Source organism: Thamnophis sirtalis, unplaced genomic scaffold, assembly GCF_051295495.1.
Source record: "Thamnophis sirtalis isolate CommonGarterSnake01/CBP01778 unplaced genomic scaffold, rThaSir2_p1.2 scaffold_4, whole genome shotgun sequence".
Taxonomy (NCBI): Eukaryota; Metazoa; Chordata; class Lepidosauria; order Squamata; family Natricidae; genus Thamnophis; species Thamnophis sirtalis.
The window spans coordinates 142,285,513-142,303,281 of record NW_028261384.1 but is presented as its reverse complement, the minus strand read 5'-3'; the positions used below and the strand labels follow the sequence as shown (position 1 = coordinate 142,303,281).

Below are 17,769 nucleotides of genomic sequence, written 5' to 3'. Positions count from 1 at the left end.
TTCCTTCCTTCCTTCCTTCCATCCTTCCTCTTACCATCCTTTCCTTCCTTCTTCCTATCCTTTCCTTCCTTCCTTCCTTCCTTCCATCCTCTTACCATCCTTTCCTTCTTTCCTTCCTTCCTCTTACCATCCTTTTCTTTCCTTCCTTCCTTCCTATCCTTCCTTCCTTCCTTCCTTCCTTCCATCCTCTTACCATCTTTTCCTTCCTTCCTTCCTTCCTTCCTTCCTTCCTTCCTTCCTCTTACCATCCTTTCCTTCTTTCCTTCCTTCCTCTTACCATCCTTTCTTCCTTCCTCTTACCATCTTTTCCTTCCTTCCTTCCTTCCTTCCTTCCTTCCTTCCTTCCTTCCTCTTCCCTTCTCAAGGAAGAGCCCTTAGACTTATATCCCGCTTCGCAGGGCTTTTACTGCCCTCTCTATGCGCTTTGCAGAGTCGGCATACAGAGTCAGGGATGCTGGCTGGACAGTCGTTAACCGAGGACCAGGGAATCTCAAAGGATGCCTTCTTGTTCCCAGGCTCACTCTCAGCCTTTGAGGTATTTACAGACCGTCCCCCACTTACAACCGTTCGCTTAGCAACTCTTCTAAGCTACGGCGCTTGGAAAAAAAGTGACCGATGACCGTTTTTCACACCTACATGGGCGTGGCCAGCCTATTTGCCGGTTCTCCGAACTACTCAAAATTCCCGCTGCCGGTTCTCCGGGACTGGCTGGGTGCCAATGAGTCCTCCCTCGATTTAGGTGCCTCAGCCTTCCTGGATGGACGTGAAGATCCGTGCCAAGGATCCCGCGAAGAGCAGGAAGGTCGTGATGGCCGAGAGCTGCCCCGTGTGGCCGTTACGGTAGTTGGTGGCTGCTTGTAGGAGCTGTTGGGGGAGAGGAAGTCTCGTCAGATGCCAGAGCCGGCTGGCCGACGTCAGAGGCCACACCACTATCGCCGTTTCACGGAAAGCCCCTCTCCCCCCTCTGATCTGGGGGGTGGGGGTGGCCCCACTTACCCTGCTTGTGGTGGCAGTGGGCATGTTGGACACCTGAAGCGTAGTCACGACCGCCGGCGGCGTAACCGGAGAGAGCAGGAAGGACAGGAGGGCGAAGTAGGTGAAGAGGAAGGCCAGGCCTGCGCAGAGAGGGTGGAGACTTGATGCTTAGAGCCCCCCCACACTCATTCCCTGCCCCCCCCTACCCTCACCCATGCAGGCCTCTTGTTCGGACCCCCGTGGCAGGAGATGGTGGGAGGCCAGAGCGTTTTTCCTAAGCATCCCACTGGGTTTTTTTCCCCCCCCCTGAAGAGGTTTCGCTTCTCGTCCAAGAAGCTGCCTCCGTGCTGCAGAACGGAAGGGCCGAGAACTGGAGAAGCTTCTCTGGATGAGAAGCGAAACCTCTTCAAAGGGGAAAGAAAGAAAGAAAGAAAGAAAGAAAGAAAGAAAGAAAGAAAGAAAGAAAGAAGGAAGGAAGGAAGGAAGGAAGGAAAGGAAGGAAGGAAGGAAGGAAGGAAGGAAGGAAGGAAGGAAGGAAGGAAGGAAGGAAGGAAGGAAGGAAGGAAGGAAGGAAGGAAGGAAAGAAGGAGAAGAAGGAAGGAAGGAAGGAAGGAAGGAAGGGAAAGAAGAAAGAAAGAAAGAAAGAAAGGAAAGAAGGAAGGAAGAAAGAAAGAAAGAAAAAGAAGAAAGAGAAAGAAAGAAGGAAGAAGGAAGGAAAGAGGGAGGGAGGGAGGAAGAAAGAAAGAAAGAAAGAAAAAAGAAAGAAAGAAAGAAAGAAAGAAGGAAGGAAGAAAGAAAGAAAGAAAGAAAGAAAGAAGGAAGGAAGGAAGGAAAGAAGGAAAGAAAGAAGAAAGAAAGAAAGAAGAAAGAACGGAAGAAGGAAGAAGAAGGAAGGAAGGAAGGAAAGAAGGAAGAAGGGAAGAAAGAAGAAAGAAAGAAAGAAAGAAAGAAAGAAAAAAAAGAGGAAAGAAGGAGGGAAGGAAGGAAGGAAGAAAGAAAGAAGGAGGGAGGGAGGGAGGAAGAAGAAAGAAAGGAAGGAAGGAAGGAAGGAAGGAAGAAAGAAAGAAAGGAAAAGGAAGAAAGAAGAAGAAAGAAAGAAAGAAAGAAAGAAGGAAGGAAGGAAGGAAGGAAGGAAGGAAGGAAGAAAGAAAGAAAGAAAGAAAAGAAGAAAGAAAGAAGAAGAAAGAAAGAAAGAAAGAAAGAAAGAAGAAAGAAAGAAAGAAAAGAAAGAAAGAAAGAAGAAGAAGAAGAAAGAAGAAAAAGAAAGCCCAGTTGCTTTTTGACAAGGAAAAAAAATACAAGCATCGTTTCGGACAACCATGAACCCCGAAAAGACGGAGAATCTCCATGAACATAAAATTAAGTCAATATCCTCAACGCCTTTTGCGAATGTTAGAAAACGCAAACAGGATTAGTGCGTCTCCAACTGAGGCCAACTTTCAGAGGGGTGGGGGGTGGGGTGGGGGACTCCAACTCCCAGAATTCCCCAGCCAGCTGGCTGGGGAATTCTGGGAGTTGGAGTCCCCCCCACCCCCACCCCTCTGAAAACTGCCCATGTTTTAAATATTCTAAATATTTGGAGCAGAAAAACCATAAAAATTGTTCGAAACTCTTCCAAAATAGAAAGCCCTTCCGGCTTGGGCCGCCCTGCAGGGCTGTCGTTGGGCCTCTCTGCAAATGCACCAGCTTTCCCCCACCCCCCAGCCCAACCCCACTTCCCTCCCCCCCTACTTACCCCGCTTGGTGTGGCCCCCGAAATGCTGCACCATGAAGCCGATGGACACCGTCTGCATCATGACGAAGAGGGCCTCTCCCCAGGCGCTGCGCAGGAGGGGCAGAAAAGAGGGCAGAGGGGGGGGGGGGTCGGCGCTCTTGCCAAGGGGAGGGGCAGGCTGGCAGCACTGGGCTGGAAGGGAGCCCCCTGCGTGCCCAGACCCACCCACCCACTCAGGGTAGCCTGGAGCTCCTTCCCTTTTCAAGCTTTCATGGCTAAGGGGGGACTAGAACTCACCGTCTCCTGGTGATCGGCCCAAAGAAACCCAGCTGGCTTTCATGCCTAAGACGGGACTAGAACTCCCAGTCTCCTGGTGATTGGCCCCAAATCGCCCAGTCGGCTTGCATGCCTAAGACAGTACTAGAACTCCCAGTCTCCTAGTGATTGGCCTGAAGTCGCCCAGTCGGCTTGCATGCCTAAGACGGGACTAGAACTCCAAGTCTCCTAGTGATTGGCCTAAAATCGCCCAGTCGGCTTGCATGCCTAAGACAGGACTAGAACTCCCTGTGCCCTGGTTTCTAGGCCAGGACCTGAACCAGTAGACCAAACTGTATAGACTAATACTCAAAACGCCACGTTCCCTCCATTCTTGTTGAACTACATGTCCCAGCAGCCCAGCGAGGGGCTGTGGCCCAGGGGTGTTCTAGCCAAACGACATTAAGATTTCTGCTGGTTCCATGCTGGGCAGCCATTGGAGGGGATGGAGTAGCGCAGTGTTTCCCAACCTTGGCCACTTGAAGATGTCCGGACTTCAACTCCCAGAATTCCCCAGCAGTGGTTAGGACAGTGTTCTCAACCTTGTCAACTTGAAGATGTCCGGACTTCAACTCCCAGAATTCCCCAGCAGTGGTTAGGACAGTGTTTCTCAACCTTGTCCACTTGAAGATGTCCGGACTTCAACTCCCAGAATTCCCCAGCAGTGGTTAGGACAGTGTTTCTCAACCTTGTCCACTTGAAGATATCCGGACTTCAACTCCCAGAATTCCCCAGCAGTGGTTAGGACAGTGTTTCTCAACCTTGTCCACTTGAAGATGTCCGGACTTCAACTCCCAGAATTCCCCAGCAGTGGTTAGGACAGTGTTTCCCAACCTTGGCCACTTGAAGATATCCGGACTTCAACTCCCAGAATTCCCCAGCAGTGGTTAGGACAGTGTTTCTCAACCTTGTCAACTTGAAGATGTCCGGACTTCAGCTCCCAGAATTCCCCAGCCAGCATTCGCTGGCTGGGGAATTCTGGGAGTTGAAGTCCGGACATCTTCAAGTGGCCAAGGTTGGGAAACACTGGACTAGAGGACCTCCAGGGTCCCTTCCCAACCTGAGATCCTGTCCTTGCGGCCCCTCTTGGCCACCCAAAGGGCCGAGGAAGAGCAAGTCCCAACTCTACGGGGAGCTCCCACCCTCTCCCCCCCCGCGCCCCCCACCCAAAGCCCCTCTACCTGAAAGGGAAGCTGTGGGCGATGCTGTAGGCCATGGTGCCACTGATGGCCACCAGCTCCAGCAGGATGGCGTGGAAGCTCAGGCCCTCTGCGCTCTTGGCCCCAGGATCTTCAGGATCTGGGGCATCTTCACTGCGGAAAGTGGGGGGGGGGGTTAGAGGGAAGGGTGGGGGGTGAAAGACCTTCGGCCAAAAGGGCACCCGGAGGGTTGCATGAGCCCCCCAAAGCATCCAGCTCCCTAGGCAGGAGGGATTCTTCTGCTCTGCCCCCCACCCCAGGGGACCCAAGGGAAGGGAAGGGCCACCCCCCACGGCTTCCAGGGGGTGGGGGGGGCAGAGGCTTTTTTTTCTGGGAGAAATGGGGCCGCTGATGCCCTCTGGGGCTGGCATGGGTGGGTGATCAGGCAGAAGGACTGGGAATTTGGGGGGGGGGCAGGCAGATTAGGGGGGGGAGAGGGAGGGGCTGGGGGTGGGGGGGCAGAGGGTGGCATGAGCCCAAAGTGGAGAGGGGTCCCTTTTTCCCCCCTTGGCCCTGATAGAGCCACCGAGGCTTCTCTGCCCCCTGCCATGCCAGCCCCTCTCTGTGGGGCGAGGGGCTTATGGGGGGGATTGTGGGGGGGAGAGGCTTATGGGGGATTGTGGGGGAGGGTCTGATGGGGGATTGTGGGGGGCTTATGGGGGGATTGTGGTGGGAGGGGCTTATGGGGGATTGTGGTGGGAGGGGCTTATGGGGGATTGTGTGGGGAGGGGCTTATGGGGGATTGTGGAGGGGGGGCTTATGGGGGGATTGTGGTGGGAGGGGCTTATGGGGGATTGTGGGTGAGGGGCTTATGGGGGATTGTGGGGGAGGGACTTATGGGGGGATTGTGGGGGAGGGGTTTATGGGGGGATTGTGGGGAGGGGCTTATGGGGGATTGTGGTGGGAGGGGCTCATGGGGGATTGTGGGGGAGGGGCTTATGGGGGATTGTGGGGGGCTTATGGGGATTGTGGGGGGAGGGGCTTATGGGGATTGTGGTGGGAGGGGCTTATGGGGGGATTGTGGGGGAGGGGCTTATGGGGGATTGTGGTGGGAGGGGCTTATGGGGGATTGTGGGGGGAGGGGCTTATGGGGGATTGTGGTGGGAGGGGCTTATGGGGGGATTGTGGGGGAGGGGCTTATGGGGGATTGTGGGGGAGGGGCTTATGGGGATTGTGGTGGGAGGGCTTATGGGGATGGTGGGGGAGGGGCTTATGGGGGGGTCTCTTACCCACGAGGGAACCGGCCACCACGCCGAATCCGAGGGCTTTGCTGAGGAAGACCTTCAGGCAGGGCACTGCGGGGGAAGGAAGAAGAGAGGAGGGGTCCCACCAGCGCCCCCACGACCACCCGGGAGGCCCCCAGGGCCAGGGGCAGGGGTCCCTGGGAGGCTCCCACCGCGGCTGCTGCCTGTCAAAGCCCTGCGGTGGGAGGGGGCGACGACCTTCCTCCTCCCCCCCCATGGACCCCCCATTCCGCCCCCCGATCTTCAAGCCATTCAAAGGGCAGCGGGCTCCTTCCGCCCACCTCCCAACATGGCGCCCGTGGGAAAACCTCGCTGCCGCCCTCCTCCAAGATGGCCGCCGACGGACGGCAGGCACTTCCGCCCACGTAACCCTGTTGCCACGGCGACGGCTCCCCGCGCAACCCCCACCCCCACCTCCCCCTACGGTGGGCGGGCCCGGCTCACCGTGCAGGAGGTTGAGGTTGACGACCAGCTCATCGTAGCAGTGCTCGGGGAGAATGTAGGGCACCAGGGCGACCTTCAACGCCGCCATGTCGGGGAGGGAGGAGGCGGGGCTTCATGCGGCCCAGACTTCCGCTCCCAGGACGCCGGACGGGAGCCGGCCCCGTCTGCGCGTGCGCGGCGGAGGCGGTGGCCCGCCAAGCCGCCGTCCTCTAGCGCATGCGCATTTCAGCGACTGGGTTGAGGCGCCTGCGCGAGAGCTCTTTAGTTCCCCCGCTGGTCCGCCGCGCATGCGCGCGGCCTCCCCACGTGCTCGAGGGGGCAAAATGGCCGCCATTCCACAGGAGCCATCTTGTCCCACGGCCGCCTCAGGCCACGGGGACCAGGACCACCGGCTGCTGCCCGCACTTAGCCGTGGCACCGTGGCCCTCTGCCTGCTCCACGCCCTGCGGCTGCAGCGGGGCCGTCGTCTCTGCGAGGCGGACCGCCATCGACGGGCAGCGCGCCACCGACGGGCCCAGGCACGCTCCCGCCAACGCTTCGCCCTGCTGTGGCTCTGCCGCCTGCTGGCCCGAGAGCACGGCCCGAGTCCCCGGGGCGTTGGCGGTCGGCGTAGCGGGAGCGCCCTGCCCCGCCTGCTGCGGGAACGGCGCCTGTGGAGCAAATTCCGCAGCTCGGCCTTCTGGGAGATCGTGCGCGTCAAGGCCTTCAGCGCCTGGGAGTGGGGCGAGAACTTCCGCGTGTCGCCCGGCACCTTTGACTACCTTTGCGCCCACCTGCGCAACGCCATCCAACGCCGGGACACCAACATGCGCCGGGCCATCCCGGCCGACGTCCGCCTGGCCATGACTCTCTGGCGCCTGGGCGCCTGCACCGAATACCGGGCGGTGGAGCAGCTCTTCGGCGTCTCCCGCTCCACCGTCTGCAAGATCCTGCGTGACGTCTGCGAAGCCGTGGTGGGCATCCTCACCCCGCTCTACGTCCGCCCGCCTGACCCGGCCCAGGTGGCGGCCGGCAACGGGTTCCCCCTGCCTCAATTGGCCGGGGTGCTGGGCTCCCTCCACGTGCCCATCCGCGCCCCCAACGAAAACGCCGCCGGCTACTACAACCGCCGCGGATGGCACTCGGTGGTGGTCCAGGCTGCCGTCGACTCCCGCGGCTGCTTCTGGGATATCAACGTTGGGTGCCCCGGACGGGTGACGGACACCCAAGTGCTGTGCGCCTCCGAGCTCTACCAGCGCGCCCAGGAGGGCGAACTGTTTCCCGAGGGCTCCCGACACATCCGTGGGGTGCAGGTGCCCGTGTATCTGCTGGGCGGCTGCTCGTACCCTTTCCTGCCTTGGCTGATGCGACCCTACAGGGCAGCGGCTCTGAGTCCCTCGCAGCAACGCTTCAACGAGTACGCCGACGCTGCCCGGACGGTGCTGGCGGTGGCCTTCGGGCGCCTGCGCGGACGCTGGCGCTGCTTGACCAAGCGCAACGACACCGACGTCTCCTTCTTGCCCACCCTCATCGCGGCCTGCTGCACCCTGCACAACATCTGCGAGGCCCGCGGAGACGCCTTCCAGGCCTGCTGGATGGAGGACCCGGAGGCGCCGCGGGAGGAGCAGCCGGGGGAGGAAGGGGAGGAGGAAGAGGATGGCGAAGCACTGGAGATCCGGGATGCCCTGGCCTCGGCCTTGAGGGGCTGAGGGGGCTCTGGGGGGGCAGAGAGGTGGGGGGGAGGCTAAAGGGGAGGGAGGGGTCGCAGGGAGAGGCAGAAGAGGAAGATGGGGGTCAGCAGCATCCTATTACAAGTAATCCTTGACTTACGGCCACAATTGAGACCAACGTTTCTGTTTGGTAAGCGAGACGTTTGTTAAGTGAATTTTAGCCTCGCTTTACGACCATTCTTGCCACATGGCTTACTTCAGTTGTTAATTGAGTGACAGGCATGTTGCTTCCCCATGAGCCTTGCTTGGCAGAAGGTCACAAAAGGGGAGACTGCAACTGTCGTACGTATGAGTCGCTTCCCAAGTATCAAGAATTTTGATCACGTGTCCGTGGGGATGCCGCAGCGGTCGTAAGCGTGAAAAATGGTCACAAGTTGCTTTTTCCGCTGCCGTTGTAATGGCCACTAAGCGAAGTATTCTCCAAAGACCCCCGAAGGCAGGAAGAGAAGCAACGGACGGAAACTAATCAAGGAGAGGAGCCACCTGGAATTCAGGAGGAATTTCCTGACTGTGGAAACAATTAACCAGGGGAACCGCTTGCCACCAGAAGTCGTTCCTTCCTCCCATCGTTTTTGAAGAAGAGGCTGGGCAGCCATTTCTCCAGACTCTTGGACTCCGGCGGTCACAAGAGCTGGCTGGGGAATTGTGGGAGTTGAAGCCCACAAGTGGCCCCGTTTGCTGAATCTGCTCCTTGAGCGAGGGTTGGACTAGATGACCTCCCCGGTCCCTTCCAACTCTCGATAATGGGCCTGGAATTCTGAGTAGGGCAATGTTGATTGGGGCTGGTTAGGTAGGGAAGAGACTCAACAGCCCCCACCTTTGCCAACGGGCCATCAAAAGGTCTACTCTACGTAACAAAGATCTCCCCCTTTCAGCTCCAGGGCGATGGGAGTAAGGCATGATTGTAGCAGCCATTTCTACCCATCTCACCACAGGGCACCAGGGAAGAGAAAAGGGGGCTTGCTGAGTGTTCCTGAGTTTTTTTTTAATACTCTCTGTTCGGCCCCACCTCTCTGTTTCCTGTTCCTGTGTAAGGAATGAATTCCGATTGGTTGTCAGACTCCCGGGGGCGTGTCTCTGTGTGTGTGTGTGTGTGTGTGTGTCTTAGCTGACTTTGGAGGTTCTGTTTGAGGCCCAAGTTGAGCATTGCTTCTTCCCAGGTGCCCTGCGGGTGAGATGGGCCGAGGGCTAATAATACCTTATCATGCCTTAATCCCATCACTGAAGCGGGGAGGTCTTTGTTATGTAGAGTAGACCATGGACAAAGGGCAATTAAGAGTGAGCCTGTTCTCTGCCTAGGAAACATGTTTTTCTCCGTTTCTGAGCCAGGGAAATATAATATTCTGCCTTTTTTCAACGTTTCCCAGGAGGGGGCTGGGGCGGAGGCTAACGTCCCTTCACAATAAAACGTCAGGAGTTTTGCTCAGGACGTGTCTCATCTTTGCTGCTATCTCTCCTCGCACACGGATGCACGGACGGAGGGAGGGACACGCCCGCCCTGAGTGTGGTTGCCAAAGTGGAAGCACTCCAGGCACATCTGACTCTCCACAGCCAGAGAGCAGAAAACGGGAACTCGACTGAGGCTCTCGCAAGCACCTTCACCACTAAAAGGAAACGGAATAACAGCAGGCCCCGAGTCCCTCCAGTCCTCATTCAGTGACCGTTTCGAACTTCCGACAGCACTGGAGAAAGGGACACCACTTAATAGCTGGCTTGCTTAAGCAGTGGAAATGCTGGATGGCGGTCGTTAATACGGGTTAATCCTCCACTTAACGACCACAACCGAACCCAACCTTTTGGTTGTTAAAAAACAGTTAAATCAATTTCACCCCCGTTTTTGCCGCGTTTCCTGCTGTGGTCGTTAAACGAATCACTGCCAAGGGATGTGGTCGTTAAGGGAATCTGGCTCCCTGCCTTTGACTCTGCTTGTCAGAAGGTGTCCTCCTCTCCCCCCCGGGGACTCCGCGACGGTCATAAATACAAGTCAGTTTCCAAGCCGATCCCCTGAATTTGCAAGCTTCAACAGTGTGGGAAAACGTCCCTTTTCCCCCAATTGTGTCGTAACTTCGGTCACTAAGCGATTCAAGGACCACCTGTATTGCTTCCTGCTGGTGACCTCTGATGACCCTTTTGGACTCCCCTCCCTCTTTCTGGACCTCAACAGGGGGCCGAAGCAGGCTGGCCGTTAACGTCCAGTTGTGAGGCCGAACTGAGCAGGATTTCATTGCAGGCTGAAATCCATCAGGTTGAGCTTGGCTCCCCCCCCAGGCGAAGAGGGACCTAGGAGCCAGGAATGGGTCGCGAAAAGGGGGGGGTCACATGACCACCACCCCCGGGACTCGTCATAAATATGGGTCAGTGGCCACGTGTCTTGAATTTTGATCACGGGGATGTTGCAACGGTCGTAAGTGTGAGAAACGATCCTCAAGTCACTGTTTGTCACTTCGGTCGCTAAATGGAACCGTTGTAAGGAGTATCTCTGGGTGGGTGAAAGCCGAATGAAACTTTTCCTTGCCAGAGGCTCAATTAGTCACCCAGGAAATGATTTGTGGCCTTCAGTTTCTTTTTCAATACCTATTTTTTATTTCCCTTCTGAAGAAGAAGAAGAATTTGGGGTGAAAGCGGCCCCCCTTTCAGTGGGAGGATTGTGGGGGTGGGGTGGGGTCTCTTGAGTGGTGCAGTGGCCTCAAGGTGCAGCTCTTGCCTCACAATCACGAGGCTGAGAATTTGATCCTAGTTAGAGGCCGATATTTCTCTCTTTCTGGGCACACTGACAATATATATCTGTCGAAACAAAACTCCTCAATGGCGACAGGGAGGAGCATCCGGCCAGTAAAACACACTGCTAGCTCCATTCACTTACCCAGACTCCACCCCGCAAGGGATTATGGGGTCCTTAAACAGGTGATTCTGGGGGTCTCTTGCAAAGGTAGGGAGGGATTCCCAGGGGCTCAAAGAGTGGGGGGGGCTGTTGCAGAAGAGACCCCCACCCCAGAGGCATGAAATTAAAGCGCCAAATTAAAAGAAAGCCAGGAAATTAAAAGACACGTCAAGTTCTTTAATTAATTGATTTGCCAGGCACAGAGTGGGAAAACGCAGGTTTTATTCCAAGCAAACTCTCCCTCCCTCCCAACCACCAAGTTCCTTCCTCTTTGCTCTGGAGTAAACTGCACCGGCTTTACATCGAGTTTGAAAGCGTCTAAGTAAAGGCCTGACAGGCAGCCCCCCTCGCGAACATGGTGAACATCATCATCCAATTTATTCGCCTCCCCTTCTCACAGTCTCTCAAAATCTCCATTGCTAAGTGAGACGGCTCAGCGAATTTCGCCTCATGTTTACGATCTTACGAGAAGGGGGACCGCGTCACAATCGGGGGCACGGCCGCTGTCGTAATTATGAGTCCGTCGGCGACCGGGGTCTGAATTTCAACCGCGTGACGCCGATCACGCGACCACGGGGAATGCGGTGACGGGGAAAACCAGTTATAAATCGCTTCCTTTTTAAGTGCTGTTGTCATTTGGTCGCTAAGCGAACGGTTGTAAGTCGAGGACTACCTGTATGGCTCTCTGTGCTTATTTAACATCCCGCCTCTCCCTCCCCCCCCCACCATAAGCAACACCGTTTTATTAAAAAAAGGCTAAAATCCCCTAAAAGTGCAGTCCTCAAATGGTAGCGGAATTAGCGGCCGGCATTTTCTCTCTCTCCCGTCATTTCTGTCCGCCAGTGGCTTTTGTTAAAGGATTCGAATCCAGGTCTCCGTCGGCTGGTCCAGCTGCAGCTGACGGAAGGTGGAGGGGGGGTGTCACCAGGGGCTCTCAGAGGGACTCGTATCCTGTCCGGGCACGACAGCGTCCCACCACGAATGCCACCAGGACGATGACGACGAGGAGACCGAGAACCACGCCCAGCACGATGGGCAGGACGACGGAGCGTTTCTGCTCGGGACACACCTCGGCTGGAAGGGCAGAAGGAGAAACTGAGGCCGAGGGAGAAAAAAAGGGTCCTTTGCCCCAACCCCACGGGATTTCGGGTAAGGGGGAGGGGGCTGGATGGTCCCCCAGTTGAGGAAGCCTCAGGTGACACAGAGGAAAAAGGGGAAGGGGGTAAGAATGGATGGGGGGCTTCTTGAATCTTCAGACAGGCGCTTGTGAGCCCCGAAAATCGGGGAAAGGACGGGGGGGGGCGGGGAGAAGGCCCGAATCTGTTAGCCGAGAGCAGTGGGTTGGACTAGAAGACCTCCAAGGCCCCCTTCCCATCCTATGATGCTACGTTCTACGTCGGGGGTCTCCACACTCCCAGAATCCCCCCCGTTTCCCACGCTTGTTTCTCCACTTTGCTGAATTGAAGGTATATTACATCGAACGGACTTCCCTCCGTCTACTAAGAAGGTCCCGAAAAATAATAATAATGGATCGTTATTCTTATGTCCTCCGTGCTGAATTCTGATCCACCTCTGCCGGCTGGGGAATTCTGGGAGTTGAAGTCCACCTGTCTTCAAAGTTTGGAGACACCCCCGCCCCCCAATTTTATGAGCTGGGAGGATCCTTGTCCGCCCGACAGAGAGACGAGGGCTTACCTTCCCCGAACTTCCCGTCTCGCAGCTGGAAGGCCTGGATGCGCTCGCTCAGGGCCGTCAGGTGGAAGCTCTCACTCAGGGCCAGGCTGCGGTTGCGGCACTGGTAGGATTTGCCCAAGGGGGCCGCGAACTCCCGGAGGGAGGCGTTGTTGGCGCTGAAGGTCCTCTCTGCGGAGACAAAGCCGTGGGGAAGTGGCCTCAGGTTGGACACCTGGCCAGTGGGCACGCTAAACATCCCCCTTAGATCCCACCCCAAGGGTCAGGGGGCTGGACAAAAGTAAAGAAATCCAGCTCTTCCCTGCCCCTCTAGAAGCTGGCCCAGGCAGTCCTCGACTTACGACCACCACGGGAGCCCAAAAGACAGCGGGGAAGTGAGTTTTGCCCCATTTTAGCGGGTCACGGTTCTTAAGTGAAGCTGTTAAGCGAGCCACACGGTTTTTAAGCGAACTTCGTGTCCCCCGTTGAACCGTGATGGTCCGAAGGTCGCAAAAGGGGGACCACGTCACACACACACACACACACACCAGGGGGACACCACAACCGTCATAAACACGATTCGGTTGCAAGAGCGTCCGAACTTTGATCGCGGGATGGTGGGAAAACTCGTAAGCGTGAAAAAACGGTCGTTCAGTCCCTTTTTTTCAGTGACGTCACTTCGAACAGTCACTAAACGAAGTGTCGTAAGTCAAGGGTGTGTGTGAGTGAGTTCAGACGGAGGCTGAGGTGGGGGCTTCGCGTGGCCCTAATTTGGGGTGCATCCCCAAAGTTCACCAAAGCAACCTACTCCCCACACACACAAAATCCTCCCCCATCTCTCTGAGCTGTGGGGCATCACAGACTCCGCGTCAATGCTGCCATGGGGCACCGAGGATGCCACCCGCCACCCCCAGGCCCACCCACCCCTCTGCTCACCTGTCGCCTGGGGGAACTGGTAGGTGAGATTGGCCTGCACCTGTCTCAGGTAGGCGGCCTTTTCCGTCTCGTTCTGCAGAAAGAGGGACAAAATATTTGTTCTCTCCCCCCCAAAAAAAACGCGGGGTCTCCAACCTTGGCAACTTTAAGCCTTGGCGGACTTCAACTCCCAGAATTCCCCAGAGGTTGATTCATCACGGAGGACACAATGAATAACTATCCAATTCTGGGGATTGGGGGAACCTTCTTAGTAGACGGAGGGAAGACCGTTCGATGTAACAGACCTTCAATTCAGCAAAGTGGAAAAATAACCCGGAGAAAACCCCCCCCGACGTAGAACATAGCATCATAGGATGGGAAGGGGGATCTCGGAGCACAGCTGGTTGGGGGAATTCTGGGAGTTGAAGTCCGCCAAGGCTTAAAGATGCCAAGGTTGGAGACCCCCGCCCTAGAAAGTGGGGGATGGCAGAGACCAGAGCTACCGTCTGCCCCCTCCCCCAAATCCATCTAGTCTTCCCGCTCCTAAGAATTGGAGCGACCTCTCTCCAACTCAGCAGCTTTCAGATGGTTGTTGAAGGCTTCCCGGCTGGGGAATCTGGGACTTGTAGTCCCCACATCTGAACGCTGCCAAGCTTGAGTCCCTTTCAGGGAAAAGGGCGGCATACAAATAAAGTCAATTCAATTCAATTCAATTGAGGGGAAAAAAAACATGAGTTATTCCGGCATGTGATGCCTCTGAGCAGCTGAGTGGACGTAGAGGCACTCCCAGTCAGGACCAGTGAGTCACCCCAGTCTGACCAGAAGGCGGGAACTGCCCAGTGAGTCATGGGGGAGAGGGGGGGCTGGCGGCCATTCTGGGAATATGCAATTATTATATCTTCAAATAAACCCGTCAGAAGGATAGAAAATGTGAAATTAATACACAAATAAACTCTGTTCACTTCACCCTCTTCTCGCATAGTTATTATTTATTAAGTTAAACTGAACATTAATAAACTTCGCCCCCCAATGGTGGGCGGTCCTCGGCTTATGGCCAAATTGGTCGTTAACCGGTGCAGTCATTAACCAAGGCACCTTGTGATTGCGATTTGAGACTTTCCCGTCCGGGCTTCCCCACTGACGGTGATGTAACCATCCTAAATGCCAGCCCAAACCACGAACACGCGGCTGCAGGGACACCACGACGGCGGTCGTGAAATGCGAGGACCGCGTGGAAGTCCAAAACAAATTTTCAACAAGGTTGTAACGTTGCACGGTTGCTAACCCGAACGGCCGTAAGTCGAGGACTTCCAGTAATCCTGAAGATGGGACTTTATCCTGCCGTTGGTCTGGAATGGTGTTATAGGGTGGGGTGGGGTGGGGGGTCTCCAGACCGGCTGGCTGGGGAATTCTGGGAGTTAAAATCCACAACAAGCCACACTTTGGTATAGGATTTCCTGCTTGAGCAGGGGGTTGGACTAGATGACCTCTTGAGGACCCTTCCCTTCCAACTCTGGGATTCAGTAATTCTCCTGCTTGAGCAGGGGGTTGGACTAGAAGACCTCTAGTGTCCCTTCCCAGCCCTATAATTCTGCATTCGGTAAGGCCCCTTCACCTCGGTGGGTGGACACAACCTTCGCGTGTGTGTGTGTTGTGTGGGTGCGTGTGTGTAAATGAATGCCACTCCCCCCCCACCCCATCCTTCCCACTTCCCCCCCACCCACCCCTCCTGCACCTTTTCGAAAGTGAAGAGAATGAAGCCCTCTGGGAAATGTAGTTTCAAGGTGGCCGCCTTTTCGGAACACGTCCCGGAGAAGTTGGTATCCTTGGGCTGCACCGCAAACGCTCCCCAGACCTGGAGAACGAAGGAAGGAAGGAGAGAAGGAAGAAGGAGAGAAGGAAGAAGGAGAGAAGGAAGGAAGGAGAGAAGGAAGAAGGAGAGAAGGAAGAAGGAGAGAAGGAAGGAAGGAGAGAAGGAAGAAGGAGAGAAGGAAGAAGGAGAGGAAGAAGGAGAGAAGGAAGGAAGGAAGGAGAGAAAGTAGAAGGAGAGAAGGAAGGAAGGAGAGAAGGAAGGAAGGAGAGAAGGGAGAAGGAAGGAAGGAGAGAAGGAAGGAAGGAGAGAAGGAAGGAAGGAGAGAAGGAAGGAAGGAGAGAAGGAAGACGGAGAGAAGGAAGGAAGGAGAGAAGGAAGAAGGAGAGAAAAGAGGGGAGAAGGAAGGAAGGAAGGAGGGAAAGAAGAAGGAGAGAAGGAAGGAAGGAGAGAAGGAAGGGAGAGAAGGAAGGAGAGAAGGAAGGAAGGAGAGAAGGAAAGAAGAAGGAGAGAAGGAAGGAGAGAAAGGAGAGAAGGAAGAAGGAGAGAAGGAAGGAAGGAGAGAAGGAAGGAAGAAGGAGAGAAGGAAGGAAGAAGGAGAGAAGGAAGAAGGAGAGAAGGAAGGAAGGAGAGAAGGAAAGAAGAAGGAGAGAAGGAAGGAGAGAAAGGAGAGAAGGAAGAAGGAGAGAAGGAAGGAAGGAGAGAAGGAAGGAAGAAGGAGAGAAGGAAGGAGAGAAAGGAGAGAAGGAAGAAGGAGAGAAGGAAGGAAGGAGAGAAGGAAGGAAGAAGGAGAGAAGGAAGGAAGAAGGAGAGAAGGAAGAAGGAGAGATGGCATACTCCGTCTTAGGAGACCCTCCGTTTCCCTCAAATGAAATGGGGCTGCTCCACTTCCCCCCTCCCCCTCCCACAGTGCCCCCTCCGTGCCCGCCTGCCCTCCCTCGCCCTTCCTCAGCCAAACAGGCAAAGAGGGGGGCAGGAATTGGGTTTCGGCCAGTAGAGAAAAGAAGGATTTTTTCGGGGGGGGGGGGGCGGACGGACATGAAAGCATTATTCCAGCATTTGAGGGGCTGCCAAAAAGAGGGGGGGGGCTCCCACCTCTTCTGCAAAGCCTTCAGAGGACAAGAAGCAATGGATGGAAACTAAGCATGGAGAGAAGCAACGTGGAATTCAGGAGTAAATTTCCCAAGGGGACAATTGACCAGCGGGACTCCTTGCCACCAGAGGTCCTCCATCAGTGGAGGTTCGTTAGAAGAGACTGGACAGTCACTTGTGTGGAAAGGGTTAGGGTCTCCTGCTTGAGCAGGGGGCTGGACTAGAAGACCTCCAAGGTCCCTTCCAGCTCTATCCTGATTGATTGATTGATTGACGTAGTCTAGGGTCTCCTGCTTGAGCAGGGGGCTGGACTAGAGGACCTCCAAGGTCCCTTCCAGCTCTACCCTGATTGATTGATTGATTGATTGACGGGGTCTAGGGTCTCCTGCTTGAGCAGGGGGCTGGACTAGAAGACCTCCAAGGTCCCTTCCCGCTCTATCCTGATTGATTGATTGATTGATTGACGGGGTCTAGGGTCTCCTGCTTGAGCAGGGGGCTGGACTAGAGGACCTCCAAGGTCCCTTCCAGCTCTATCCTGATTGCTTAACTCTGCCAGGACAGACGTGAGCCCCCCAGCAGATACAAAGGGCCAAACACCCACACCCACACACTCTGCCAATGCAGCTGCATGGCCGGGCCAACCTAGCCGAGGACGGTCGTAAAGCGAGGCTCGCAATGCAGTTGCAACACCCAGCGAGGGAGAGGAAGTCGGCGGAAGGCGGTTCTGGAAATCGCCTTGCTCAGGGAAAAAAAATGGTGGATTTCGGTGCCAGCCCCCGGGATCTGGTCTCCCAGCCCCCCCCAGCCTTCCCCCGACCACCCCACCCCCCGAGTCCGACCCACAGGAAGCCCCCGTGCTCACCTGCCGCTTGGCTCGGTCTGCGTACCGGATCTGCATCTGGAGCCCCATCTCTGCCCGCAGGCAGATGTTGGCGCCCTGCTTGACGGTGTAATTCCCGATGGGCACAGCCGGCGGCTGGGTGGGCGGTGGGCCGGCGGTGGTGGTGGCATGGTGGTGGGCCGATGGTGGTGGTAGGGTGGGGAGGTGGGTGGTGGCAGGGTGGGGAGGGCTGGTATGATTCTGGTGGGCAGAGGTGGTGTGGGGGGCAGAGGTGGTGTGGTGGGCAGAGGTGTGGTGGGCAGTGGTGTGGGTGGTGGGCAGAGGTGTGGTGCTGTGGCGGTGGGTCGTGTGGTTGGCCGGGGGCGTGGTCGTCGTGTGCCGTGTGGTCGTGGTGTGCCGGTGGTGGTGGTGGGTCGTGGTGTGCTTTTGGGGAGGGGTGGTGGGGGCTTTGGTGAACGAGGGCACCAGCGGGGCTGACTTGGTGGCGTGGGGCCAATTCTCAGCGCCCGATTGCGGGGGCTCCTTCTGCCCCGAGGGCTCACCTGCGAGAGAGCAGACCAAGGGACCCGTCAGTCAGTGGGGCGACAGGACAGGGGGGCATCCGTGTGCAGAGCGGCTTAAACCCCCCCCCCTCCACCCATCCAAGCTCACCCTCAAGCCCCCTCCCCAATTCCCTCTGCATTGTGCCTCCTACGGCAGGTCCCTTCAGCTATTTGGGGGTATGGGGAGACCCCGTCCCTCCACCCAGAGTGTCCCCTGCAGGGTCCCAGCTCAGCCTCCCTCCGCCTGCAGCCCCTTCCCCTCTTCCAGCCACCAACCTGCCACCAGCAGGCACCACCAGCCGGCCAGCACAGGACGGGCCCCACCGAGAGTTTGGCCGGCCTCATCGCTCCCTCCGACGGTCTTCCTCGCAGGGCTGACGCTCACGAGACTCTCCCCACCGCTTCCCTGCCCGCCTG

The 17,769-nt window shown here is 56.4% G+C and overlaps 2 protein-coding genes across 2 annotated transcripts; both read right to left on the bottom strand.

Moving 5' to 3' along the window:
• Positions 1-744: 744 nt before the first annotated feature.
• Positions 745-6,058, bottom strand: MPDU1 (mannose-P-dolichol utilization defect 1). The gene is given in 7 exon segments (XM_087715039.1): positions 745-864; positions 997-1,115; positions 2,711-2,796; positions 4,186-4,291; positions 4,294-4,317; positions 5,433-5,498; positions 5,892-6,058. Coding segments are annotated over 7 exon segments (609 nt in total). The 5' UTR covers positions 5,980-6,058.
• Positions 6,059-11,230: 5,172 nt separating this feature from the next.
• On the bottom strand, positions 11,231-17,492 carry CD68 (CD68 molecule). Its single transcript, XM_087715037.1, has 6 exons — positions 17,462-17,492; positions 16,832-17,352; positions 14,803-14,922; positions 13,089-13,161; positions 12,177-12,344; positions 11,231-11,555 (listed from the first exon to the last, which is right to left on the bottom strand). The coding sequence occupies exons 1-6, from the start codon at positions 17,490-17,492 to the stop codon at positions 11,416-11,418; spliced, it is 1,053 nt and encodes a 350-aa protein (XP_087571163.1). The 3' UTR covers positions 11,231-11,415.
• Positions 17,493-17,769: the final 277 nt, after the last annotated feature.